General features: G+C 36.7%; 1 protein-coding gene across 4 annotated transcripts in view; it reads left to right on the forward strand.

The window, feature by feature from the left end:
- Positions 1-21,241, forward strand: part of FANCM (FA complementation group M) — a 98,531-nt gene that overhangs the window by 6,107 nt on the left and 71,183 nt on the right. For all 4 annotated transcript variants that reach the window (XM_065906268.1, XM_065906270.1, XM_065906269.1 and 1 more), the window contains exons 3-11: positions 1,161-1,238; positions 4,133-4,291; positions 7,991-8,122; positions 10,471-10,603; positions 11,046-11,171; positions 11,686-11,772; positions 13,363-13,547; positions 18,780-18,986; positions 20,434-20,647. In XM_065906268.1, coding sequence (XP_065762340.1) covers positions 1,161-1,238; positions 4,133-4,291; positions 7,991-8,122; positions 10,471-10,603; positions 11,046-11,171; positions 11,686-11,772; positions 13,363-13,547; positions 18,780-18,986; positions 20,434-20,647 — 1,321 coding nt within the window. The remainder of the gene's footprint in view (positions 1-1,160; positions 1,239-4,132; positions 4,292-7,990; positions 8,123-10,470; positions 10,604-11,045; positions 11,172-11,685; positions 11,773-13,362; positions 13,548-18,779; positions 18,987-20,433; positions 20,648-21,241) is intronic.

A 21,241-nucleotide genomic window follows, 5' to 3' on the forward strand; every position in this document is an offset into this window, starting at 1 on the left:
ACAATGCAATATTACTGAGCCATAAAAAGAGTGAAATACTTTTGGCACTCAGTGAAATAAGTCAGAGACAAATACTATACGATACTAGTTATAGAAACAGATTTACAGACATAGAAAACAAACGTAGTTACCAAAGGGGCGAGGGGAAGGCGGAGGGGCAAATTAAGGGTAGTACGGGATTAACAGATACAGTCTACTATATGTAAAATAGATAAGCAGCAAGGGTTTACTGCAGAGCATAGGGAATTATGCCCATTATCCCAGAATAATTTATAATTAAGTATAATATGCAAAAATACCAACTCACTATGCTCCACACCTGAAACTAAGACAGTATTGTAAGCTATACTTCAATTAAAAAATAATAATCTGCTTTTAGTTTCCTCCAGCTAATGTGAAACTATGGCTACTAAAAGCTGTTCTGCGACTCAATTTACGTAGGGTCCTTCGATTCTGTATTGGGGGAAATGGGAATCTGGCAAATTACACCAGAAGTGGGTATTGAATTCTAAATGCGAAGCCTAGAATGATGCTTTGGTGCCACTCAGGAAATGTTTTAGGATTTAAAAGGGGATTTAGATTTTAAGAATTATTCCAAATTAACATTATTCTTTTAGGAATAAACTTAAAGACTGTGAGCCTTCCACCTGAAATCTAACTTCTTTAAAATTTTTCCTAAACAAAACTTTTTTCACTTCAACTCTTATTCCATGTCGGTATTTAATTTTTTTCTGTTTTTATGTTATGATTTATCTTATTCTGGCAGATGTACATATGGATATAGCTGTAAGATTAGACTGTAACCTGAGCAATGGAGAATAGACTTGATCTTTTTCTACCATTTGCTCTTGAACTGTCCCTCTGCATATTTTGATTTGCCTCAGTATAGGCTTTGAAGTTGTAGCTTTATATGCAAAAATACACTGAATAGTTTAGAAGAAACCCTAAAGTGTTTCTCATTGGTATAGAGTATAAACCTAAATCATTTGCTCTTCAGACAACATAACTAATGATGGTTCTTTCTGCTAACCCATCAATACTCTAAATAAGGAACAATGATAATGGACCATATATAATAGCTTGTTTAACAGAATTATTTTTACTTTTGTGTTGGATAGATGAAATTAAAAAATTGGTTTTTTCTTTTTCTTTTTTTTAAGGTTGTAAGAGAACTAGTCAAATATACGAATCACTTTAGAATCTTGGCTCTTAGTGCCACACCAGGTAGTGATATAAAAGTAAGTAAAATTTATTACCATTTAAGAAAATAAGAATTTTTGTATGCGACCAAATCAGTTTCCCATTCTATTATTTAGTTTAACATCAGGAGTACAACATTTCTTATAAGACGCCTTCCTTTTCTTTTATGGTTGCAGGAAATTATCTGCGTTAGTAGTTTTCAGACTTCAGCATGCCAGAGAATCACTTGACACTTAAATTGTTAGTGTTTTCAGTTCTTTTCAAATTTTATCTTGAAATGACTTTAGACTTCCAGAAAATATGCAAAAATTAAAGTCTCTATATATCATTCACTCAGCTTCCCCTAATGTTATCATTTTACATAATTGTAGTCAAGTGACCAAAACCAGGAAATTAACATTGGTACAATACTAGTAACTGATCTGCAGCCCTTATTTGAATATTGCCAGTTTTCCCACCAATGTCCTTTTCTGCTCCTGGGTCCAGTCCATTATCCCACACTGCCTTTAGTTATCTTGTCCCCTCAGTGCCTTCCCAGCTGTGCCAGTTCCTCATTCTTTTCTTGTCTTCTGTGACCCTGATGCTTTTGAATAGTAAGTGTCAGTTATTTTGTAGAATATCCCTCAATTTGCAGTTGTCTGATGTTTTCTTAGGGCTTCCCTATTGGCTCAGTGATGACTGTAGTGAAACTGTATGCATTTTTGACAAGAATACCCCAAAAGTGATGCTCTACCTTTCTTAGAGCGTTGCATCAGAGAATACATGATAATTTGTCTTTTTACTGGTGCTGTTAATCTTGACTTGGTTAAGATGATGCCTTTCTGGTTTCTACATTGTAAAACTCCTGATTTTCCCTTTGTAATTAAGTGTGTTGTAGGGGAGATATTTTAGCACCCAGTGATGGTTCTTGCTTGTAACAGTTATTTCTGTGCTGTTTGCCTAATCATTATTTCCTTTTTTTTTTTTTAACGTTTCTTCTACATTTTTAAATTTTGAATTCTTCTGTAGTGAAGGGCTGTCTTCTTATTTATTTTTATTTCAGTTCTTTACATCAATAGGGACTAATGGAGATATATATACATATAAAATGAACTACAATCAAGTACCATCACTAATAATTTTTTGTTCACATTGTTTTAGATTTGGCTACTGGGAGTTCCTTGAAGATGGCTCCTGTGCCTTTAGAAAGCACTCTTTTGCTTGTTTGTTTGTTTTGAATACTTCCTAACCTACTGGAATCACAGGATGTTTTATGCTCATTTAGTATTTTTCCTGTTCCCTCTGTGGAATGAACCATTTCTCCAGGGAGCTTGGGTTTCCTTTATTGGAGGATGGTAAAAATGCAGCTATTGAGCTGTATCCCATGTCACTCTAATTTAGTAGTTCTGAATGGGCTTTTGTGTTGGGTTTTGGATAACTTCAAGGATAGCTTTCAGTTCTGCCAAGCCATTAAGACTTTTTTCCTTCTGTCTACAACCTCGATTATTTTTAGGAATTTCTGTTCTTTTGTTTCCTGCCAGCCTTGTTTAAACATGCTTGATGGTTTTTAGTCATCTTTTAAGTCTCTTCTTATATATCACCTCTTCAGAAAAACTCACTCTTAAGCTATCAAAAGTCAACTCTTCCTATCTTGTAATTTTCTTCTTAATATCTATCACAGTTTGTTATTCTTTTGCTTATTCACTGCTGTCTTTTTAGCTCCTGCTGAATTAGTAGCTCCTGCTGAATTAGTAGCTACATGAAAGTAGGGATTATGTATGTCTTGCTATCTCTCACCAATTCAATATCTAGCATTTGGGAGTTACTCAAATATTTGTTCAGTGATTAAAAGTACTCAAGTATTACTCAATTTTATAAAATGATCATACATTTACCCTAGTACTGAATGTGTGTGGACCTTAAGTAACTATACTCTACTACTATATTAGGCATTATACTAGGTGTTGGAAATATAAAAGATGTGATTCTTGCCCTAGAGTACTTTTTGTCTGAAAGCCCATGAGGTTTTTCTAGTTTTTTAAAAAAAGAGTTCTTAATTTCTAGATACTTTCAGGATTCTCTCTCCCTCCTATCATCTATCCATCCATCTACCTCTCCCTTCCATTCTTTTCATTGTACTCAGGAGTACTATGGTCTATTATACCAACAGGATTTTGGGGTTTTTTTCATATTCTCCATTTTTACAATTAAGTTCCTTTATAAGCTTTGGTTGAATGAAATTTAGGTTCAGAAATGTATCAACATATAGATAGATAGATAGATAGATTTAAATGGAAAATATTTCACTCATTTATTTAAAAGATTTTTATTGGCCACACCATGCAGCTTGTGGGATATTAGTTCCCTGAGACTTAACCACTGGGTTGCCAGAGACTTCCCTCCACTCATTTATTAATAATTGACTCAGTGTAGGACCTGTTCCCTCAGTTTCTTAGCAAGTCAATTTGTAAAGTATTCTTGAGATACAGTTGTATGCTTTAATACTAAAGGGACTTCTCTGTTTTCCCCATTAAAAATCAGTGGAAAAAAAGTATTTGCTAAGGAATCAGGAAGTCTGGGTTTTAGTTCTGGCTCTAAAACTGACTGATATATTTTAAGGATTTGATTTGCTAATGTAAAATTTCTCTTTTGTCTGACTCTTTATTGATAGGAAAACACAAAGATATATTGAGGAGCTTGCTGAACATTTACTAATATTCTTATATCTTGGATGCTTGACTTGAAAGGCAACATGCAAGAAAGATGTTATAAAAGCCTTTTTCCTCTGTTGCTCCACTTCTGATGTGCTATACTTCATAGTTTTAAAAATATTTGAAGATAAAAGATTCTAACTTTTTTCAGAAATTTACTGCTCTCTTATTTTTGTTAGTGACAAACTAAAACATTTAACAAGTAATATAATACATAATTGTACTTAATTGATTTCCTGTAGGCTGTACAGCAGGTTATTACTAACCTACTCGTTGGGCAAATAGAGCTTCGTTCCGAAGACTCTCCAGATATTTTGCCATACTCTCATGAAAGACGAGTTGAAAAGCTCGTTGTTCCTCTGGGTGAAGAACTTGCAGCTATCCAAAAGGCGTATATACAGGTAAGCCATTTTTATCATAATTCAGGGTTTTTTTTTTTTTTAATTACTCATTATTTTGGCTGTGCTGGATGTTCCTGTCGGCTTGGGCTTTTCTCTAGTTGCAGCGAGCGGGGGCTGCTCTCATCGTGGTGGCTTCTGGTTGCAGAGCACGGGCTCTCGGTGCACAGGCTTCAGGAGTTGTGGCTTCTGGGCTCTGCGGCACAGACCCAGCGGTTGTGGCGCGTGGGGCTCAGTTGCTCCGTGGCATGGAGACTTCCCGGAGCAGGGATGGAACCTGCGTCCCCTGTGCTGGCAGGCGGAGTCTTTACCACCGAGTCACCAGGGAAGCCCCAGGGTTTTAATAAATGAACTGATAATGTAATTATTTTTGTTAATAAAATCTGACTGTGAAAGTGTATAGTCATTTTATATAATTAATATGTTGAAAAATTCTTTGAAATTAAGATTTTTAGTATGAGCACCATGTTCTATTTGTGCTGGCAGACTGTGAGTTAAAGAGGAAATATATAATGATGGACCGTTTCTAAAGCCAGTAATAGGCTTATAGTTTATATTTCTTAAATAAGCCTTTTAATTGAAGTTTATCCCTCCCCCACCAAATCTGTGGACGGCAGAGTACACAAAATGTAAGTGTGCTGAGTGAATTTTCACATGTGAACACGCTCAAAACACGTATCCAGATTCAATTGGAAGTTTCCTTGTAAGGAAATATCTTTCAATCCCTGGTCCCTGTACAGCAGTGTTTCTCAACTGTCTTACCTACTTGGTGGCCTTTGGCAATGTCTTGACACATCTTTGGTTGTTCTACTAACTAGGGGGAGTGGGGTGTAGACTTGCTACGGGCATCCAGTGTACAGAGGCCAGGCATGCTACTTGACATCCCACAGTGGACAGGAAGCCCCCCAATAACAAAGAATTATCTGGTGCAAGTGTCAGTGCTGGAGCTGTAAGAGGAACTGCTTGGACAGTTAACACTTTCAATGGCAGAAATTTGGGGTAACAGTTTTCTAAGGTTCATGATTGCTGTCATGCTAGGAGAATACCTTGTTTTCATATCCTTATTGCTGTGGATTAAAGATGGCTACAGATTTCTTTCCATTGAGGGGCAAGGTACATTTCTCTTTCCCTAGAATGTAGGCCAGCTCTCTGCTGACTCTGACCTATAGAATGTGATGAACCCTGAGCCATGGTGAGCCTCAAAAGAAAGAAGCCAGTAGATAGTGGAAGTGAGAGTGCAGACATGTGGTCCCAGTTGGCCTGTTTCAGCTAGCCCCAAGCCATCTGAGGCTCCAGACATCAGGAGCAGAGACAGACTGTCACTGCAGTGCCCTGACAGATTTCTTTTTGATTTTTAATATTTTGTTTTGCAATAATTTTAGATGTTAAGGGAATTTGCAAAATTAGTATGGAGAGTTCCAGTGGGGAGATACTTTGAGACTATGCAAATATATCTTGTTTCTCAAAATATTTTGTTCACTAACTTTAAAATATGATAGTTCTTGCCTCCAACAGTTACTTGTGTATTTGCCTAGTCATTGTTTCTTGTTTCCCTCATTTTTTTTTTTTTTTGGCATTTGTTAATTTGAATGCCTGTATAATGAAGAGCTGTTTCTCCTCCCCTGTTTATTTTTTCAATTCTTTATATTAATGTGGATAATTTTTTTACTAATGGATAATTATTTTCTCTTGTGGGTTAAGTGCTGTACTATCATTATTACTTTTATTGCTCAGATTGTTCCAGCTGTGGCCATTAGGAGCTCTTTTAAGATGGCTCCTGTGCCCTTTAGACATATGCTTTTTTAGCAAGGGGTCATCAGAGGAGGCCTGTTGTTTAGTTGCTCAGTCTTGTCCAACTCTTTGCGACCCCGTGGGCTGTAACCCACCAGGCTCCTCTATCCATGGGATTCTCCAGGTAAGAATACTGGAGTGGGTTGCTGTTTCCTCCCCTACAAGGGAGACCTACTTCCTCACTTTCTGGCATTACAAGATATTTTATAGTCATTTAGTTGTTGTTCTGTCCCAGCTGTGGAATCAGCCATTTCTCCAAGGAATCCTTGTACCTTTAATGAAAGAGTTGTGTTTAAACACCAAGACGTGGGAACTAGATATGCTTGTTGTTACTGTGTTGTCATCCCTTCTAGGCCCTCTCTGTGACCCGCTTGAATTCTTTCCTGCAGAAAAATTATCAAGAGCAAATAAAATGGTTGTTTTAATCTATGGTATTTTGAATCAGATTGTTATTCAGGAATAAGTAAACAACATGTTCTTCTATCATTTAACCTTTAATACATCTTAAAGAGAAATTTTATAAAAATATGGTTTGATTTTTGTTTCTAAATTACTTGTAACGAACTTCTAAGTGTTAATAATTTTAAGATTGCTTCTTTAGGCAACAGGTGTGATCAGCAAAGCTGGAAGAGAGGAGAGATTGAAATGTACTAAAATAGTTGTATTTTAGGAAGTAAAACATAGGTACAAATTTGAATGGTTAATTGCATATTGCTATAGTCCGTCTTCATCTGGAGAGCCCTTTTTACCGTCACTGTGAAATCAAGCTCAGGACCTTTTCTCTGCTGTTTCCTCTGCCTAGATTGCTGTGTCTTTAGAACTTCTTGTGCTAGACCTACTTATCATTCTGCTGTCAAGTATTACCTCTTAAAAGAAACTGTCTTTGGTGGCGTGAACACGGGGCGGGCTGTGGGAGCCTGGATGCCCAGCTCTCCCCTGAGAGCATTACTGCTGTTACCCATGCAGCAGCAAGCTCTGTCACTTGACCAGCCCAGGTCACCACCTTTCCTGCAGCTCAAAATCCAAGGACCCAATCCTTTACATCCTGGGGCCAGACACAGGGATGAGGCAGGGGATCCTGGCAGCATGGTTGCTGCTGCTCCCAGTGCTAAGTCGCTTCAGTCGTGTCCGACTCTTTGCGACCCCATGGACTGTAGCCCACCAGGCTTCTCTGTCCGTGAGGTTCTCCAGGCAGGCATACTGGAGTGGGTTGCCGTGTCCTCCTCGCTGCTGCTCTCAGCCCTACTGCAAAAAAAATAGAAAGAAACCATCTTTATCCACCTTATATTATAGTAACCCCCTTCCCCTCATACAGTATTACTATGTTTTAAGTTCTTGAATACATTTGTCATAATTGAAATTCTCTACTTTATTTCTTTATTCCTTTCTTCCCTCTATTGAATGTAAACTTTATGAAAGCAGAAATTCATTTGTCTCAGCCACAATATCCCTAGCATCTAGTATATGCTTAATGAATATTTTTGAAAGAATGAATCAGTGAATGAAATTAAAGGTATTCAAGGCCATTTTGACTTTATCATCACTCCGCAGATATTTATCAGACTTGTTCTGGGCACTGACGATGTGACAGAATAAAAAAATCAAGGCCCTCCTTTCATTGTGCTTAGGTTAGGGAAAGGGGAGGAGAGTTAAGAAATAAAACAGCTAAACACATATGTTCTTAAATTATAATTGAATCTAATAATTGATTCTGCTGACTCTCATATGGATATTATCTGGGGATAAATGTCAAGTACTTTAAAATTTTATCATCTCTTCTGTGTTTACTTGAAGTTTGCATTTTAAGACTAGTATATAATTTAATATATATAACTATTTTACTATGTGAAGAAATGATTGTATTTGAAAAAGGATTTTAAAACAAAAACTAAGTTTCTTTGAAACTTGCAGGTTTTGGAAGCATTTGCCAGTTCTTTGATTCAGAGGAATGTTTTGATGAGAAAAGATATTCCCAATCTAACAAAATACCAGATAATTCTTGCAAGAGATCAATTTAGGAAAAACCCATCTCCAAATATTGTGGTAGGTATTTTAAAATAAATTTTGATGATAGACTTAAGTTCTTACTCAAAGCAAGGATGAAATGTAAATAATGATTGGTTTTTTATGTATATTAGTTCATCAAGAATTCAGGTATGATTTGTATAGTTTATAGTGAAGTGAAGGTCGCTCAGTCATGTCTGACTCTTTGCAGCCCCTTGGACTATACAGTCCATGGAATTCTCCAGGCCAGAATAATAGTGTAGGTAGCCTTTCCCTTCTTCTGGGGATCTTCCCAACTCAGGGATCAAACCCAGGTCTTCCTCATTGCAGGCGGATTCTTTACCAGCTGAGCCACAATGGAAGCCCCAATATTTACGCAGTTTATAAAGCATCAAAAAAATCTAGCAGGAACACAGTTTGATAATGTGAATTAAGACAAATTTAACCTTATAACATTATTTAAAATTTATTTACTTATTTGGCTGTGTCAGATCTTAGTTGTGGCACATGGTATGCAAAGCTTGTGGGCTCAGTAGTTGTGGCCATGGGCCTAGTTGCCCCGCATCTTGTGAGATTCTATCTCCCTGACCTGGGAGCAAACCCACCTCTTCTGCATTCCAAGAAGGACTCCAAACCACTGAACCACTAGGGAAGTCCCTATCTTGTAACTTTTAAAATTGATCTTTCAGTTCACTTCTGTTCTGCAAAGTCAAAGAAGGGCCATAAGAAGGTAGATCTTAACTGACTCTTAGACCTCTGGCATTTAGTCTTAATTCTCCTTACTGAGGTCAGAGTATGCATTGTAGTAAACTTCATGTTGTTAATCTTCTTTGGGGAAAAAAATAGATGGATAGGGAACAGAGCCATCAAGTTAGGTCCAAAATCAGAAGAGATACTCACAAGCACAAAAAGGCACTGAGTCATTCTTGGAACTGAGAGAATGCATCTGCAAAAGAACAAGGCAATTGAGTAAAGGGATGAGGGAGACAGCGAGCAGGCTGATTGGACTGAGGTAAAGGATTGAGGAAGTTAGATATGTTAGTTACTCTAGTTTGTGACTGCCTGGGAGTAGCTTTAAATGTTACGCTAGAAGTAAGGACTTTATTCTCTAGTATCTGGGGAACCACAAAGGAAGTCTTCTGTGCAATTGCAGTGTATTATTTTAAACTTTTACTTTTTAAAGAGTTTAAAATAATACACTGCAATCATAGCTCAGTCAGTAAAGAATCTGCCTGCAATGCAGGAGACCTGGGTTCAGTTCCTGGGTCAGGAAGATCCCCTGGAGAAGGAAATGGCAGTCCATTCTGGTATTCTTGCCTGGAAAATCTCATGGACAGGCTGGTGGGCTATAGTCCATGGGGTCACAAGAGTCAGACATGACTTAGCGACTAAACCACCACCATTTTAAACTTTAATAAAGTGTTTAAAGTTTATTCTAGGAGTTAAAGTTTCACTGAACTTTTAAATCATAAATCTAAACCTGTTGAACTTGATCCACTGATGATATTGTTTTATCCTTTTAGGTAATTAAGGTGCCATTTTAGAACATTTATCACTATCCTAAAAACATTTAAAATGAGTGTAACTGTAAAAATGTAAGATATTGAATAATATTCCTCATCTCTAATAAAGGAAAATGATTAAAATACATTCTCAGTGGTCTCCTTTAAAGGTGTCTTATCATATAGATATACCCACCTATGCTCCCATAAAAGGAATACGAATTTCACTTTTCCTTGAGAGTAGTGGGTAGAAGCACAACGATACTGGGCCAGAGTTCCTGGTGCAGATTGTGGCTCTGCTCCTTGCCACCTGTAGGAGCTTCTGCATCTCTCAACGGGCATGGCAGTGGTACCTTCCTCCTAGGTATTAAGACTGCCAGGCTTGTATAAGTAGTGTTCTTGTAACACTGTCTGATGCTCAGTGTCAGATGTCACTGTGGCATGTGTACTTGGTTTTAAATGTTAGTGTTAAAGAGTTTGATTAAATATGTGTCCCGATGTCAGAAACCATATGGATAGGCCCATATCTGTTTTATTTTCCCTTGTATCCCAAATGTCTGTCTCAGTGCTTAGCAAATAGTAGATGCTTCTTAAATTGTTTTGAAAGACCAAATGAAGTTATATACTGCTAGTAATGTACCTGTAAAGAATAGCAGCATGTGGTAAATATTCACCCCTTCATTTATTCTCTTTAAAATGTAAGTTTCCTGTTGAATTAAGTGAAGGGGCAGCTAGCTATTATATAGAAAATACACTGACACCTTTCCTTAGCAACATCACAGGACATTCAGTAGAACCAATAAGTTCTGCATGCTACATGTATCTTCATTTGTTTCTCTGGACAAATTTGATACATGTTTTTTTGTTTGTTTGTTTGTTTTTTAGGGAATGCAGCAAGGCATAATCGAGGGAGAGTTTGCTATTTGTATTAGTTTATATCATGGTTATGAATTATTGCAGCAAATGGGAATGAGATCATTATATTTCTTCCTCTGTGGAATTATGGATGGAACTAAAGGTAAATTATATGGAATTATTTAAAGAAGTGATGACATATATTATTTTGGTTAATGATATGTATAGTGAACAGTTTAGATTACCTAAGGGACTTTATTTTAAAAAAACAATGAAATAGTTATATAACAGATTTTTTTCTTATTTTCTTCTTCGTTTTATTTTGCTTAAACAACGGACATATATTTCTCACAGTTTTGGAAACTGGGAAGTCTAAGATTAAAAAACATCCTAAACCATGTTTGATTTTTGATAAATTGCTGGAAAAAAAGGAAGCCATTCATTAATACAAATGTGAATGTGGAAATGGAAGAAGTTGCTGGTTTTCATTTTTAAATTTGAAAAACTTGCATTCATTGCTGAATTGTAATTTCTTTTAAATAACTAATGCATTTGATTAGTTTGCTATTAAATTTAATGGGAAAATATTTTCTTAATTTCTGAAGGAATGACTCGGGCGAAAAATGAACTTAGCCGAAACGAGGACTTCATGAAACTTTATGATCATCTAGAGAGCATGTTTGCACATACACGTAGTACTTCAACAAATGGTGTTTCTGTTATCCAGAAAGGTCTGTTTTTTCTTTTAAAATTTTATATTGTTTCTTCTTTATCAAGGTTAATTTTAAAATTAAGCTCCATTGATCTACATGTCTATTTATACCTACTTATATTTCTTGAAACAATAGAGCCATTAAACATAAAAGACTTTATTTTTCAACTTAGGATACATATATATTCAAGCAGTTCATGAACTTTAAACATATAATGAAGTTAGTAGGAGTTGTTACTGGTAGTGAAAATTCTCAGAACTACCAAATACCAATTGTAGCTTAAATAAATGTGAGCTTTTCCTTCTACTTTTCTGCTTATTCCTATTTGGATTATTTCTCAGAATGAAATTTTCATAACAATTCAAAGTTTACTTTACAGTAAGGTTTATGTGCTACCCAGGTGCCAGTTACTGTTTAAATAAATTTTTTAAAATGAGTTTTAAGAAATCCATTTTGAAAAGGCTAATTAAAATACATGAATGTAACAATATGAAAAAAATACAGAAAAGTTTTTTGTTTGTTTTTTTCCCAGGAGGTAAAGATAAAAAGTTCTGCTATAGTCATCCAAAATTAAAGAAATTAGAAGAAGTTGTAGTTGAACACTTCAAGTCATGGAATGGTAGGTCATATTTAATATCCTCGAGGCAAGGCAAAGTTATGAAAAAGCTAAAACTCTGATTTGTTCGTTTTTGCTAACATTTCTTATGGAGAAGATGAGCTTTTAATTATTCTGGATTGTGAACGTAAAACAAAACTTAGAAATTTTGGCAGCATACAGACCAGGGAGATTATAGACATGTTAACAATAGGGTGTTATGTGAAAAAGAAAAGTCAGCCTAAGACAGTATAAGGGAAGCAGATATTAAAAACAATATATAATATTCAGTTCAGTTCAGTTGCTCAGTTATGTCTGACTCTTAGCAGCTCCATGGATTGCAGCACGCCAGGCCTCCATGCCATCCAACGATCTCATCCTCAGTCATCCCCTTCTCCTTGCAGTCTAAGGGAATCTCAGGAGTCTTCTCCAACACCATAGTTCAAAAGCATCAATTCTTCAGTGCTCGGCTATCTTTATAGTCCAACTCTCACATCCATACATGACTACTGGAAAAACCATATCTTTCACTAGACAGACCTTTGTTGGCAAAGTAATGTCTCTGCTTTTTAATATGCTGTTTAGGTTGGTCATAACTTTTCTTCCAAGGAGCAAGCATCTTTTAATTTCATGGCTACAGTCATCATCTGCAGTGATTTGGGAGCCTGAAAAAATAAAGGCTGTCACTGTTTCTGGAATTTAGCTGAAATAATTTTCCTTACAACTGCACCTGCTTCTTTTTCCTTAGATATCAAATATTAGCTTTATGTGTATTAAGTCATTTAATTCATATGATTGTTATGAAGATTGAGTGAGTTAATATATAAAATGCAGAGTGGAGTCCCTGGCACACACGTGATTAATGTAATATGAATCATGTTTCAGAAGGATTGTCAGAGTCCCCCCCCACAGCTTGCAATTATTAACCAGTTGCTATACTCAAGTCTGCATACTTTATATTTACTATTTCATCATCATCTCAATCCATTTTAGATATTAAGAAACTAAAGCTTAAAAGGATTAAATGAAAGAGGTTAAATCACCGCCATGGTCACACACTGCCTAGAGACTAAGTGATCCAGCCTCAGAATCAAGTGTTATTGGTGCATTCTGCTCCTCCCACTCACAGAGACAGTGGGAGCAGCTTGTGGCTGCATGTAGGGTATATTCTGCAGTTTTCTTTGGAGAATTTGAAAGCATCGATAATTCAGGGAGAGAGTACCGTGACCTGGGTTAAGACAGTGCCTAGAGAAGCAGAAAGGAAAGGGAAATTTTACAGAATCAATGACGCTCTGCAGACCTGTGCTTCTGGTTTAGAAGGTAAAGAGACATGAGAAGCATCACGCATAAATTGAAGGACTGATCAAATGGTAATTTTTATTTGATTGGTTTTGGGTTTTATTTTACCATAGCCAGTGAGAGATAAGGAGCCAGGTTTAAGATGACTAGAAAAGGTAGAAGGAAAACTGGCAAAGGTTTAAGATGGTTTAAATTACTTTTTTGAAAGAACTGTCAGTTGTCACTCACTGGTATATAGTTTCAGGTTTGTTTCCTTTTGAATTATCTAAATGCTTTTTTTTAAAGTTGTAGTTAAAATATTTTTTTGTTATACAGCTCGAAAAACATCTGATAAGAAATGTGATGAGACCAGAGTTATGATCTTCTCTTCGTTTCGAGATAGTGTTCAAGAAATTGCAGAAATGCTTTTGCCACATCAGCCAATTATTAGAGTAATGACTTTTGTTGGCCATGCCTCAGGAAAAAGCATGAAGGGTTTTACCCAGAAGGAGCAACTGGAGGTAATTATTTTTTGAGTTAATGAATATAAAAATAAAATTGATTAGCTTTGCACTTATGCCATTTTTTTTCATTTTAGCTCACTACTGGGTTGGCTATAGCTTAAAAATAATTTTATAGTAAATATATAAATAAATCTAGGCATATTTGGCATTGCCTTTCTTTGGGATTGGAATGAAAACTGACCTTTTCCAGTCCTGTGGCCACTGCTGAGTTTTCAAAATTTGCTGGCATATTGAGTGCAGCACTTTCACAGCATCATCTTTTAGGATTTGAAATAGCTCAACTGGTATTCTATCACCTCCACTAGCTTTGTTTGTAGTGATGCTTCCTAAGGCCCACTTGACTTCGCATTATAGCATGTCTGGCTCTAGATTGGTAATCACAGCATCATGATTATCTGGGTTGTGAAGATCTTTTTTGTACAGTTCTTCTGTGTATTCTTGCCACCTCTTCTTAATATCATCTGCTTCTGTTAGGTCCATACCATTTCTGTCCTTTATTGTGCCCATCTTTGCATGATGTTCCCTTGGTATCTCTAATTTTCTTGAAGAGATCTCTAGTCTTTCCCATTCTGTTGTTTTCCTCTCTTTCTTTGCATTGATCACCAAGGAAGGCTTTCTTATCTCTCCTTGCTATTCTTTGGAACTCTGCATTTGAATGGGTATATCTTTCCTTTTCTCCTGTTTTTCGCTTCTCTTCTTTTCACAGCCAACCACTTTGTCTTTTTGCATTTCTTTTCCTTGGGGATGGTCTTGATCCCTGCCTCCTGTAAAACGTCACGAACCTCCGTCCATAGTTCTTCAGGCACTCTATCAGATCTAAACCCATGAATCTTTTTGTCACTTTCACTGTATAATCATAAGGAATTTGATTTAGGTCATACCTGAATGGTCTAGTGGTTATCCCTATTTTCTTCAATTTATGTCTGAGTTTGGCAATAAGGAGTTCATGATCTGAGCCACAGTCTGCTTCCGGTCTTGTTTGCGCTGACTGTATAGAGTTTCTCCACCTTTGGCTGCAAAGAATATAGTCAGTCTGATTTTGGTATTGACCATCTGATGATGTCCATGTGTATAGTCTTCTCATGTGTTATTGAAGGTGGATGTTTGCTACAACCAGTGCATTCTCTTGGCAAAACTTTATTAGCCTTTGCCCTGCTTCATTCTGTACTCCAAGGCCAAATTTGCCTGTTACTCCAGGTATTTCTTGACTTCCTACTTTTGCATTCCAGTCCCCTATATTGAAAAGGACATCTTACACACTAGCAAAGTAATGCTCAAAGTTCTCCAAGCCAGACTTCAACAGTATGTGAACCATGAACTTCAGATGTTCAAGCTGGATTTAGAAAAGGCAGAGGAACCAGAGGTCAAATAGCCAACATACATTGGATTATCAAAAAAGCAAGAGAGTTCCAGAAAGTCATCTACTTATGCGTTATTGACTGTACCTAAGCCTTTGACTGTGTGGATCACTGCAAACTGTGGAAAATTCTTCAAGAGATGGGAATACCAGACCACCTGACCTGCCTCCTGAGAAATCTGTATGCAGGTCAGGAAGCAACAATTAGAACTGGCCAAAAAAAAAAAAAGAACTGGCCATGGAACAAAAGATTGGTTCCAAATAAGAAAGGAGTACATCAAGGGTATATATTGTCACTCTGCTTATTTAACTTATATGCAGAGTACATCATGAGAAACGCTAACCTCATATATGCATATGACACCACCCTTATGGCAGAAAGCAAAGAAGAACTAAGGAGCCCCTTGATCTTGATGAACGTGAAAGAGGAGAGTGAAAAAGTTGGCTTGCAGCTCATCATTCAGAAAACTAAGATCATGGCATCTGGTCCCATCACTTCATGGCAAATAGATGGGGAAATAGTGGAAGCAATGACAGACTTTATTTTTGGGGGCTCAAAAAATCACTGCAGATGGTGACTGCAACCATGAAATTAGATGATGCTTGTTCCTTGGACAAAAAGTTATGACCAACCTAAACAGCATATTAAAAAGCAGAGACATTACTTTGCCAACAAAGGTCCATCTAGTCAAAGCCAAGGTTTTTCCAGTAGTCATGTATGGATGTGAGACTTGGACTATAAAGAAAGCCGAGCACTGGAGAATTGATGCTGTTGAACTGTGGTGTTGGAGAAGACTCTTGAGAGTCCCTTGGACAGCAAGGAGATCCAACCAGTCCATCCTAAAGGAAATCAGTGCTGAATGTTCATTGGAAGGACTGATGTTGAAGCTGAAACTCCAATACTTTGGCCACCTGATGTGAAGAGCTGACTTACTGGAAGAAACCTGATGCTGGGAAAGATGAAGTAGGGAAGAGAAGGGGACGACAGAGAATGAGATGGTTGGATGGCATCACCGACTCGATGGATGAGAGTTTGAGTAAACTCTGGGAGTTTGTGATGGGACAGGGAGACCTGGCGTGCTGCAGTCTGTGGGGTTGCAAAGAGTCAGACCCGACTGAGTGACTGAACTGAGGCATATTTTGAAAGACCAAAAAAAAGTGTTTTTTGTGATTTTGAAAATTTTTAAGCACATTTGAGAAGAAAGGCTCTGGAATCACACTATATAGATTGGAGTCCTGGCTTTTCCACTGACAAATACTTTTACTTCCTGTGCCTCAGTTTTCATTATCTGTAAACACACTCCATAGAGCTATTGTAAACATTAAGTGAAATCGTTCAACAGAACCTTCAATAAATGTTTACTATTTATTTATCTTAAGTCATTTTAGTTATTTATTCCAAACAAATAATGATTGTATCACTTTTTTCTTTTATTTAAAAATCTTCAAAATGTGGTCAGAGAAAAGAAACCATGATGGTATTTAAGGCAGCCGCATGCGCTGAATATCGGTCATAAGTTTTCTGAGTGCTGTGCTGTGTTTTGGGGGAAATTTCAGACTATTACTTTTTTTTTAAACTGTGTACAGGGTTTTGCAGATTAGCTATAAGTCTTCACTTGAGCAGTCTCTGACAATTAGGTATGTCTTTAATTCGTTTTCGAAGATTCCTTCTTGATTCTGTTAACATGAAAAGATGAGGACTCCTACTGTTTACATCCTTCTTATACCAGTCTCCACTCCCCTCAAAGAAGTCTGTTTAAGTAAACATGTGATGAAGTCACAGAGGAAGTGGGGGGCCAGGTTTTTTAGGATCTTGTAGGTCATTTCTGTTTTAATGACTGGCTTTTTCTCTGAGTGAGACGAGCAGAAGCCTTTATAGAATTTAGAGCAGAGGAGGGTCATGGCCTGGCTGATATTTTAAAAGAATCACACTGGCTGCTGTCTTAAGAATAAACTGTAGAGGCTAAGGGTGGAAATAGGAAGACCAACTGGAAGACATTACAATAATCCTCAAGGTAAGATAATGGTGGCTTGGACTGTGTGGAAGCAGGGAAGTTTGTTAGAAATGATTCGATTATGGATATATTTTGACGGTCAAGTTGACAGGACTTACTAACAAATTAGAGTGGGATCTGAGATAAAGGAATTGACTTTGACTTTTTCATTAACTCATTGTCATACTAGTGTAGTTCTCGTAACTTGATCACGGAATCCTGGTGAAGAGAAGAAAAAATAATTTTCCCTCTACCCTTCTGAGTTCTTAGGTGTGACCTCTGTAATAAAAGACAGATTTACAAGAGAAAAACAAACTGAAGCTTATTAACAAATGTATACTGGGCTTCCCTGGTTGCTCAGTGGTAAAGAATCCACCTGGCAATGCAAGAGATTCAGTCTTGGGTTCAGTCCCTGGTCTGGGAAAATCCGACATGCCATGGTGCAGCTAAGCCCAGGAACCACAGCTTTTGAGTCTGAGCTCTAGAGCCAGGGAGTCCTCACTACTGAAGCCCGTGCACCTAGAGCTTGTGGTCCCCATCAAGAGAAGCTACCACGATGAGAAGCCCAAGTTCCGCAACTGGAGGGTAGCCCCTGCTCACCTCATCTAGAGAAAAGCAATATAAATAAAAGCTGAAAAGCAATATAAATAAAAAACAAACAAACGTGTACTTCATGTATGCGTGGGAAAATACCGAGGGAAAAATGAGAAACTCCCTTAAGTGGCTTAGAATTCATATTTAAATAGCATCTTATGGGGAAAGAGGAGTGGGATGCACAAAGGAGAGTAAATGATTTCCAGGGAAGATGAATGGGGATTTAAAAGATGGGAAGTATGAGTGATGGATTGTGATGAAGTTTGTTTGGATATGGTGTGGACTTTCAGTCTCTTGCTTAGTTGGTTTTCCCTGGTTGATGAAACTCCTGGGGAAGGGATTTATGACAGTTGAGTTCCTTCTGGAAAATCTGGTTTTAGGCAGGTAAGTGGCCAGAGAAACTGCACTTGATTTTGTTTTGAGTGCCTTTAACTCAAAAGTAATCAGTATACCAAAAGCAGCATAGGCTGGGGCAGCATGATCTAAACTCCTGCAGTCATATTTGGGCTGCCATATTCTGCTACCCTTCACTGGAATAGCAGTGTAAAAAGTAAAATATAAATTGTATTTTTAACTAAAAATGTTGTTACTGAAGTATAGTTGATTTATACAATGCTGTGTGAATGACTGCTCTACAGCTAGGGGATTCAGTTACACATACGCATACATTCTTTTTGTAAATATTGTTTTCCATTGTGGCTTATCATAGGATATTGAATATAGTTCTCTGTGCTATACAGTGGGAACTTGTTTGTCCATTCTACATACAGAAATTTTTATCTGCTAACCCCAACCCCCAACTTGATCCCTTCCCCAGCCCCTTCCCCCTTGACAGCCACCAGTCTATTCTCTACAGCTGTGATTCTGTTTCTATTTAAAAATATGAATTCTAGAAGTAATAAAACATAGTTTAATTATTAAACTTACTATTATTCTAAAATTGACTGACAATAAATTTAGTAGTAAGTGCTCTGGGGCCATTTGCATGCTCTGCCCCCTTTTTAGTGATGTTAAAAATAAAATCTGTGCTTTCTCACTCATGCATAAATGGTTAGAAGAACCTTTTGGAATCATAACCATCATTAAAGCAAAGGAATTGGGACTGTGCTTTGCACTGTACCATTGTCTCTCTTGGTTTAATTGCCATTTTGCCGCTTCTTTTCCTATTTGGTAGTATTTTGGGTGCTGATTTTTAATCTGATTGCAGGGGCAAATGAAAAAAGTATGCTTTGATCTGCAATTCTCTTCTAGTTGCATCTAATTATTTTTAAATTTTAATTTTAGGTAGTGAAACAATTTCGTAGTGGTGGTTACAATACATTGGTGTCTACTTGCGTTGGTGAAGAAGGTTTGGATATTGGAGAAGTTGACCTTATAATATGTTTTGATGCCCAGAAGAGCCCAATTCGTCTTATACAGCGAATGGGTAGAACTGGCCGCAAACGCCAGGGCAGGATTGTTGTTATCCTCGCTGAAGGACGAGAGGAACGTGTAAGTAGACTTGGGGAAGCGTAATCTGACGGTCGAAATTTGAGAAACGGAGCCTAAAGTCAGGAATCAGTCTGTTCACATTCAAAGTCCAAATTATGTGTAGGTAATTGTGACTGATTTTTGTTTCCCTTTGTGTTAAATACTACCTATTCTTTTCTTGTAATTAGGAACATTTTTGACTAGACTTTGTACTTCAGTATTAATTTAGCAACACATAGATACAAAAATCAAGTATTACCTTGTCTGACTATTTCACCGTGCTTCTAAGGTTTGTTTTTTTGTGTTTAGTTGTTGTTTTATTAATAACTACAGTGAAGTGAGAATATTTTTTACATTTTAAAGAGTTGCCTAAATCAGTCAAGTTACCCACCAACCAACCAAGAATATGCACTGGGAGTAATATGTTAGCCAGCAAAGCCTAAAATATTTACTTTCTGACCCTTTGTGGAAATTTACTAATGTCTATTCTAAGTGAAAAGGCATTAAGTGATATTCATAAATCTTGGGTGACAGGCCTTTCTAAATATGTTGTTGTACATAATATTATTCTCTGTATGTACACTGAAGTGTTACCTAACTTTTGTAACTGAGTGGGACTATTTCTGTGGCCAAGTAAATATTTTTAAAATAATTTTACATTAAGGAATTTTCATTAATGACGATAGTTTTAAACAGTTGATTTGAAGCGTTTCAGAAACCCTATGAAAATCATCCTGAAAAATGAATTTCTTTTTCCACCAATACTTTTTATGTGATTGTAGCGTATTCTTATGTAACATCCAATTTATCTACAAAGTAATTCTAATAAATGAAATGTCTGGCACCTTTTAAAAGTCTGTGTATTGTCACTGAGTGGAATTGGGTCCTAACTAATGGTGTTACCTTAGGCAACTCACTTAACCTCTGTTTAAGTGTTAGTTTTCTTATCTGTTAAATAGTCATAATGGACCACATTTCATGAGTACCTACTTTGTACTGGACACTGTTGAAAATGTTTCAAATGCATTGTTTTACTTAAATCATGTCAACAACGTTGTCAGGGCAGTACTAGGGATTTTCTTGTTGTATACAGTAAAGAAAATTGACACAGAGAGAGATGAAGTAACAAGCTGAAATAAAAAAATAGTATTTTTTTTAAAAGCAGTTTATACTTATATATATATAAATATTAACCTTATTCAAAAATAGCAAGATACTAAATAAAAGACTTTCTTGGTACAATATAGTTACTAAGGTAAGCCTTTATAATAATAATCTTGAAATGATTTTCATTAAGACTTAAATAGGCTTTAAATTTAAAACAACATATATTCTGTTCCTCAAGTATTTAAGTGGATCAGAGTTTAATTTGCTGTTTAGAATATACAGGGTGATATAATAACTGCTTGCTATGGCTAGGTGATTATTATAGAAATAAAATGATTTTGCATTTATTTTTTTCTTGCAGACTTATAATCAAAGTCAGTGCAACAAAAGAAGTATTTATAAAGCTATTTCAGGTAATAGGCAAGTCCTCCATTTTTACCAAGGAAGTCCACGAATGGTTCCTGATGGAGTCAACCCACAATTACATAAGATGTTCATCACACATGGTGTCTATGAACCAGAGAAGCCTTCTCGAAACTTGCAGCGAAAGTCATCTATCTTTTCATATAGGAATGGTAAATACAGTTTTTTGCATTTGAAACACGCATTTGTTTTTCTGTTATTTGTTAGCAGATCACGGATTGATCTATTTCTTCTGTGAGAAAATCAACTTACATTCTAGTATGTTATAGGTGTTCACTTTGAGAAGGGTAGAAAAGAGATGATTAAATGTGGCAAAGGGACGGAGGTACTGGCAGTACAGGATGAAAGCAGCTCAGTGTTGGGAAAATCTAAAAATATAATTCCAGAGAATCCTCTTTACAAAATGTAGAAAAGAGGAAAATAGTTTTATTATTGGATAAGCATTAAGCCATATTATAACGTGTGTTGTAAGCAATCCACTAAGTTAAGAGAAAGAAGGAAATTCTACCCTATTCATTTCAGCAGTATTAATCCTTCACATCATGTTCTTAAGATTTTAACAGTAACTTGTCTTCTTATAAGAGGACAGCACCATTTGCTTTATGTTCTTTCATTGTTGTTGTTGTTGTAGTTGCTAAGTCGTGTTTGACTCTTTTGCAACCCCAATGACTATAGCCCTGCCAGGCTCCTCTGGGATTTCCAGGGCAAGAATACTGGAGTAGGTTGCCTTTTCCTTCTCCAGGAGG

This window comes from Muntiacus reevesi, chromosome 15 (genome assembly GCF_963930625.1).
Source record: "Muntiacus reevesi chromosome 15, mMunRee1.1, whole genome shotgun sequence".
In the NCBI taxonomy this organism is placed as follows: domain Eukaryota; kingdom Metazoa; phylum Chordata; class Mammalia; order Artiodactyla; family Cervidae; genus Muntiacus; species Muntiacus reevesi.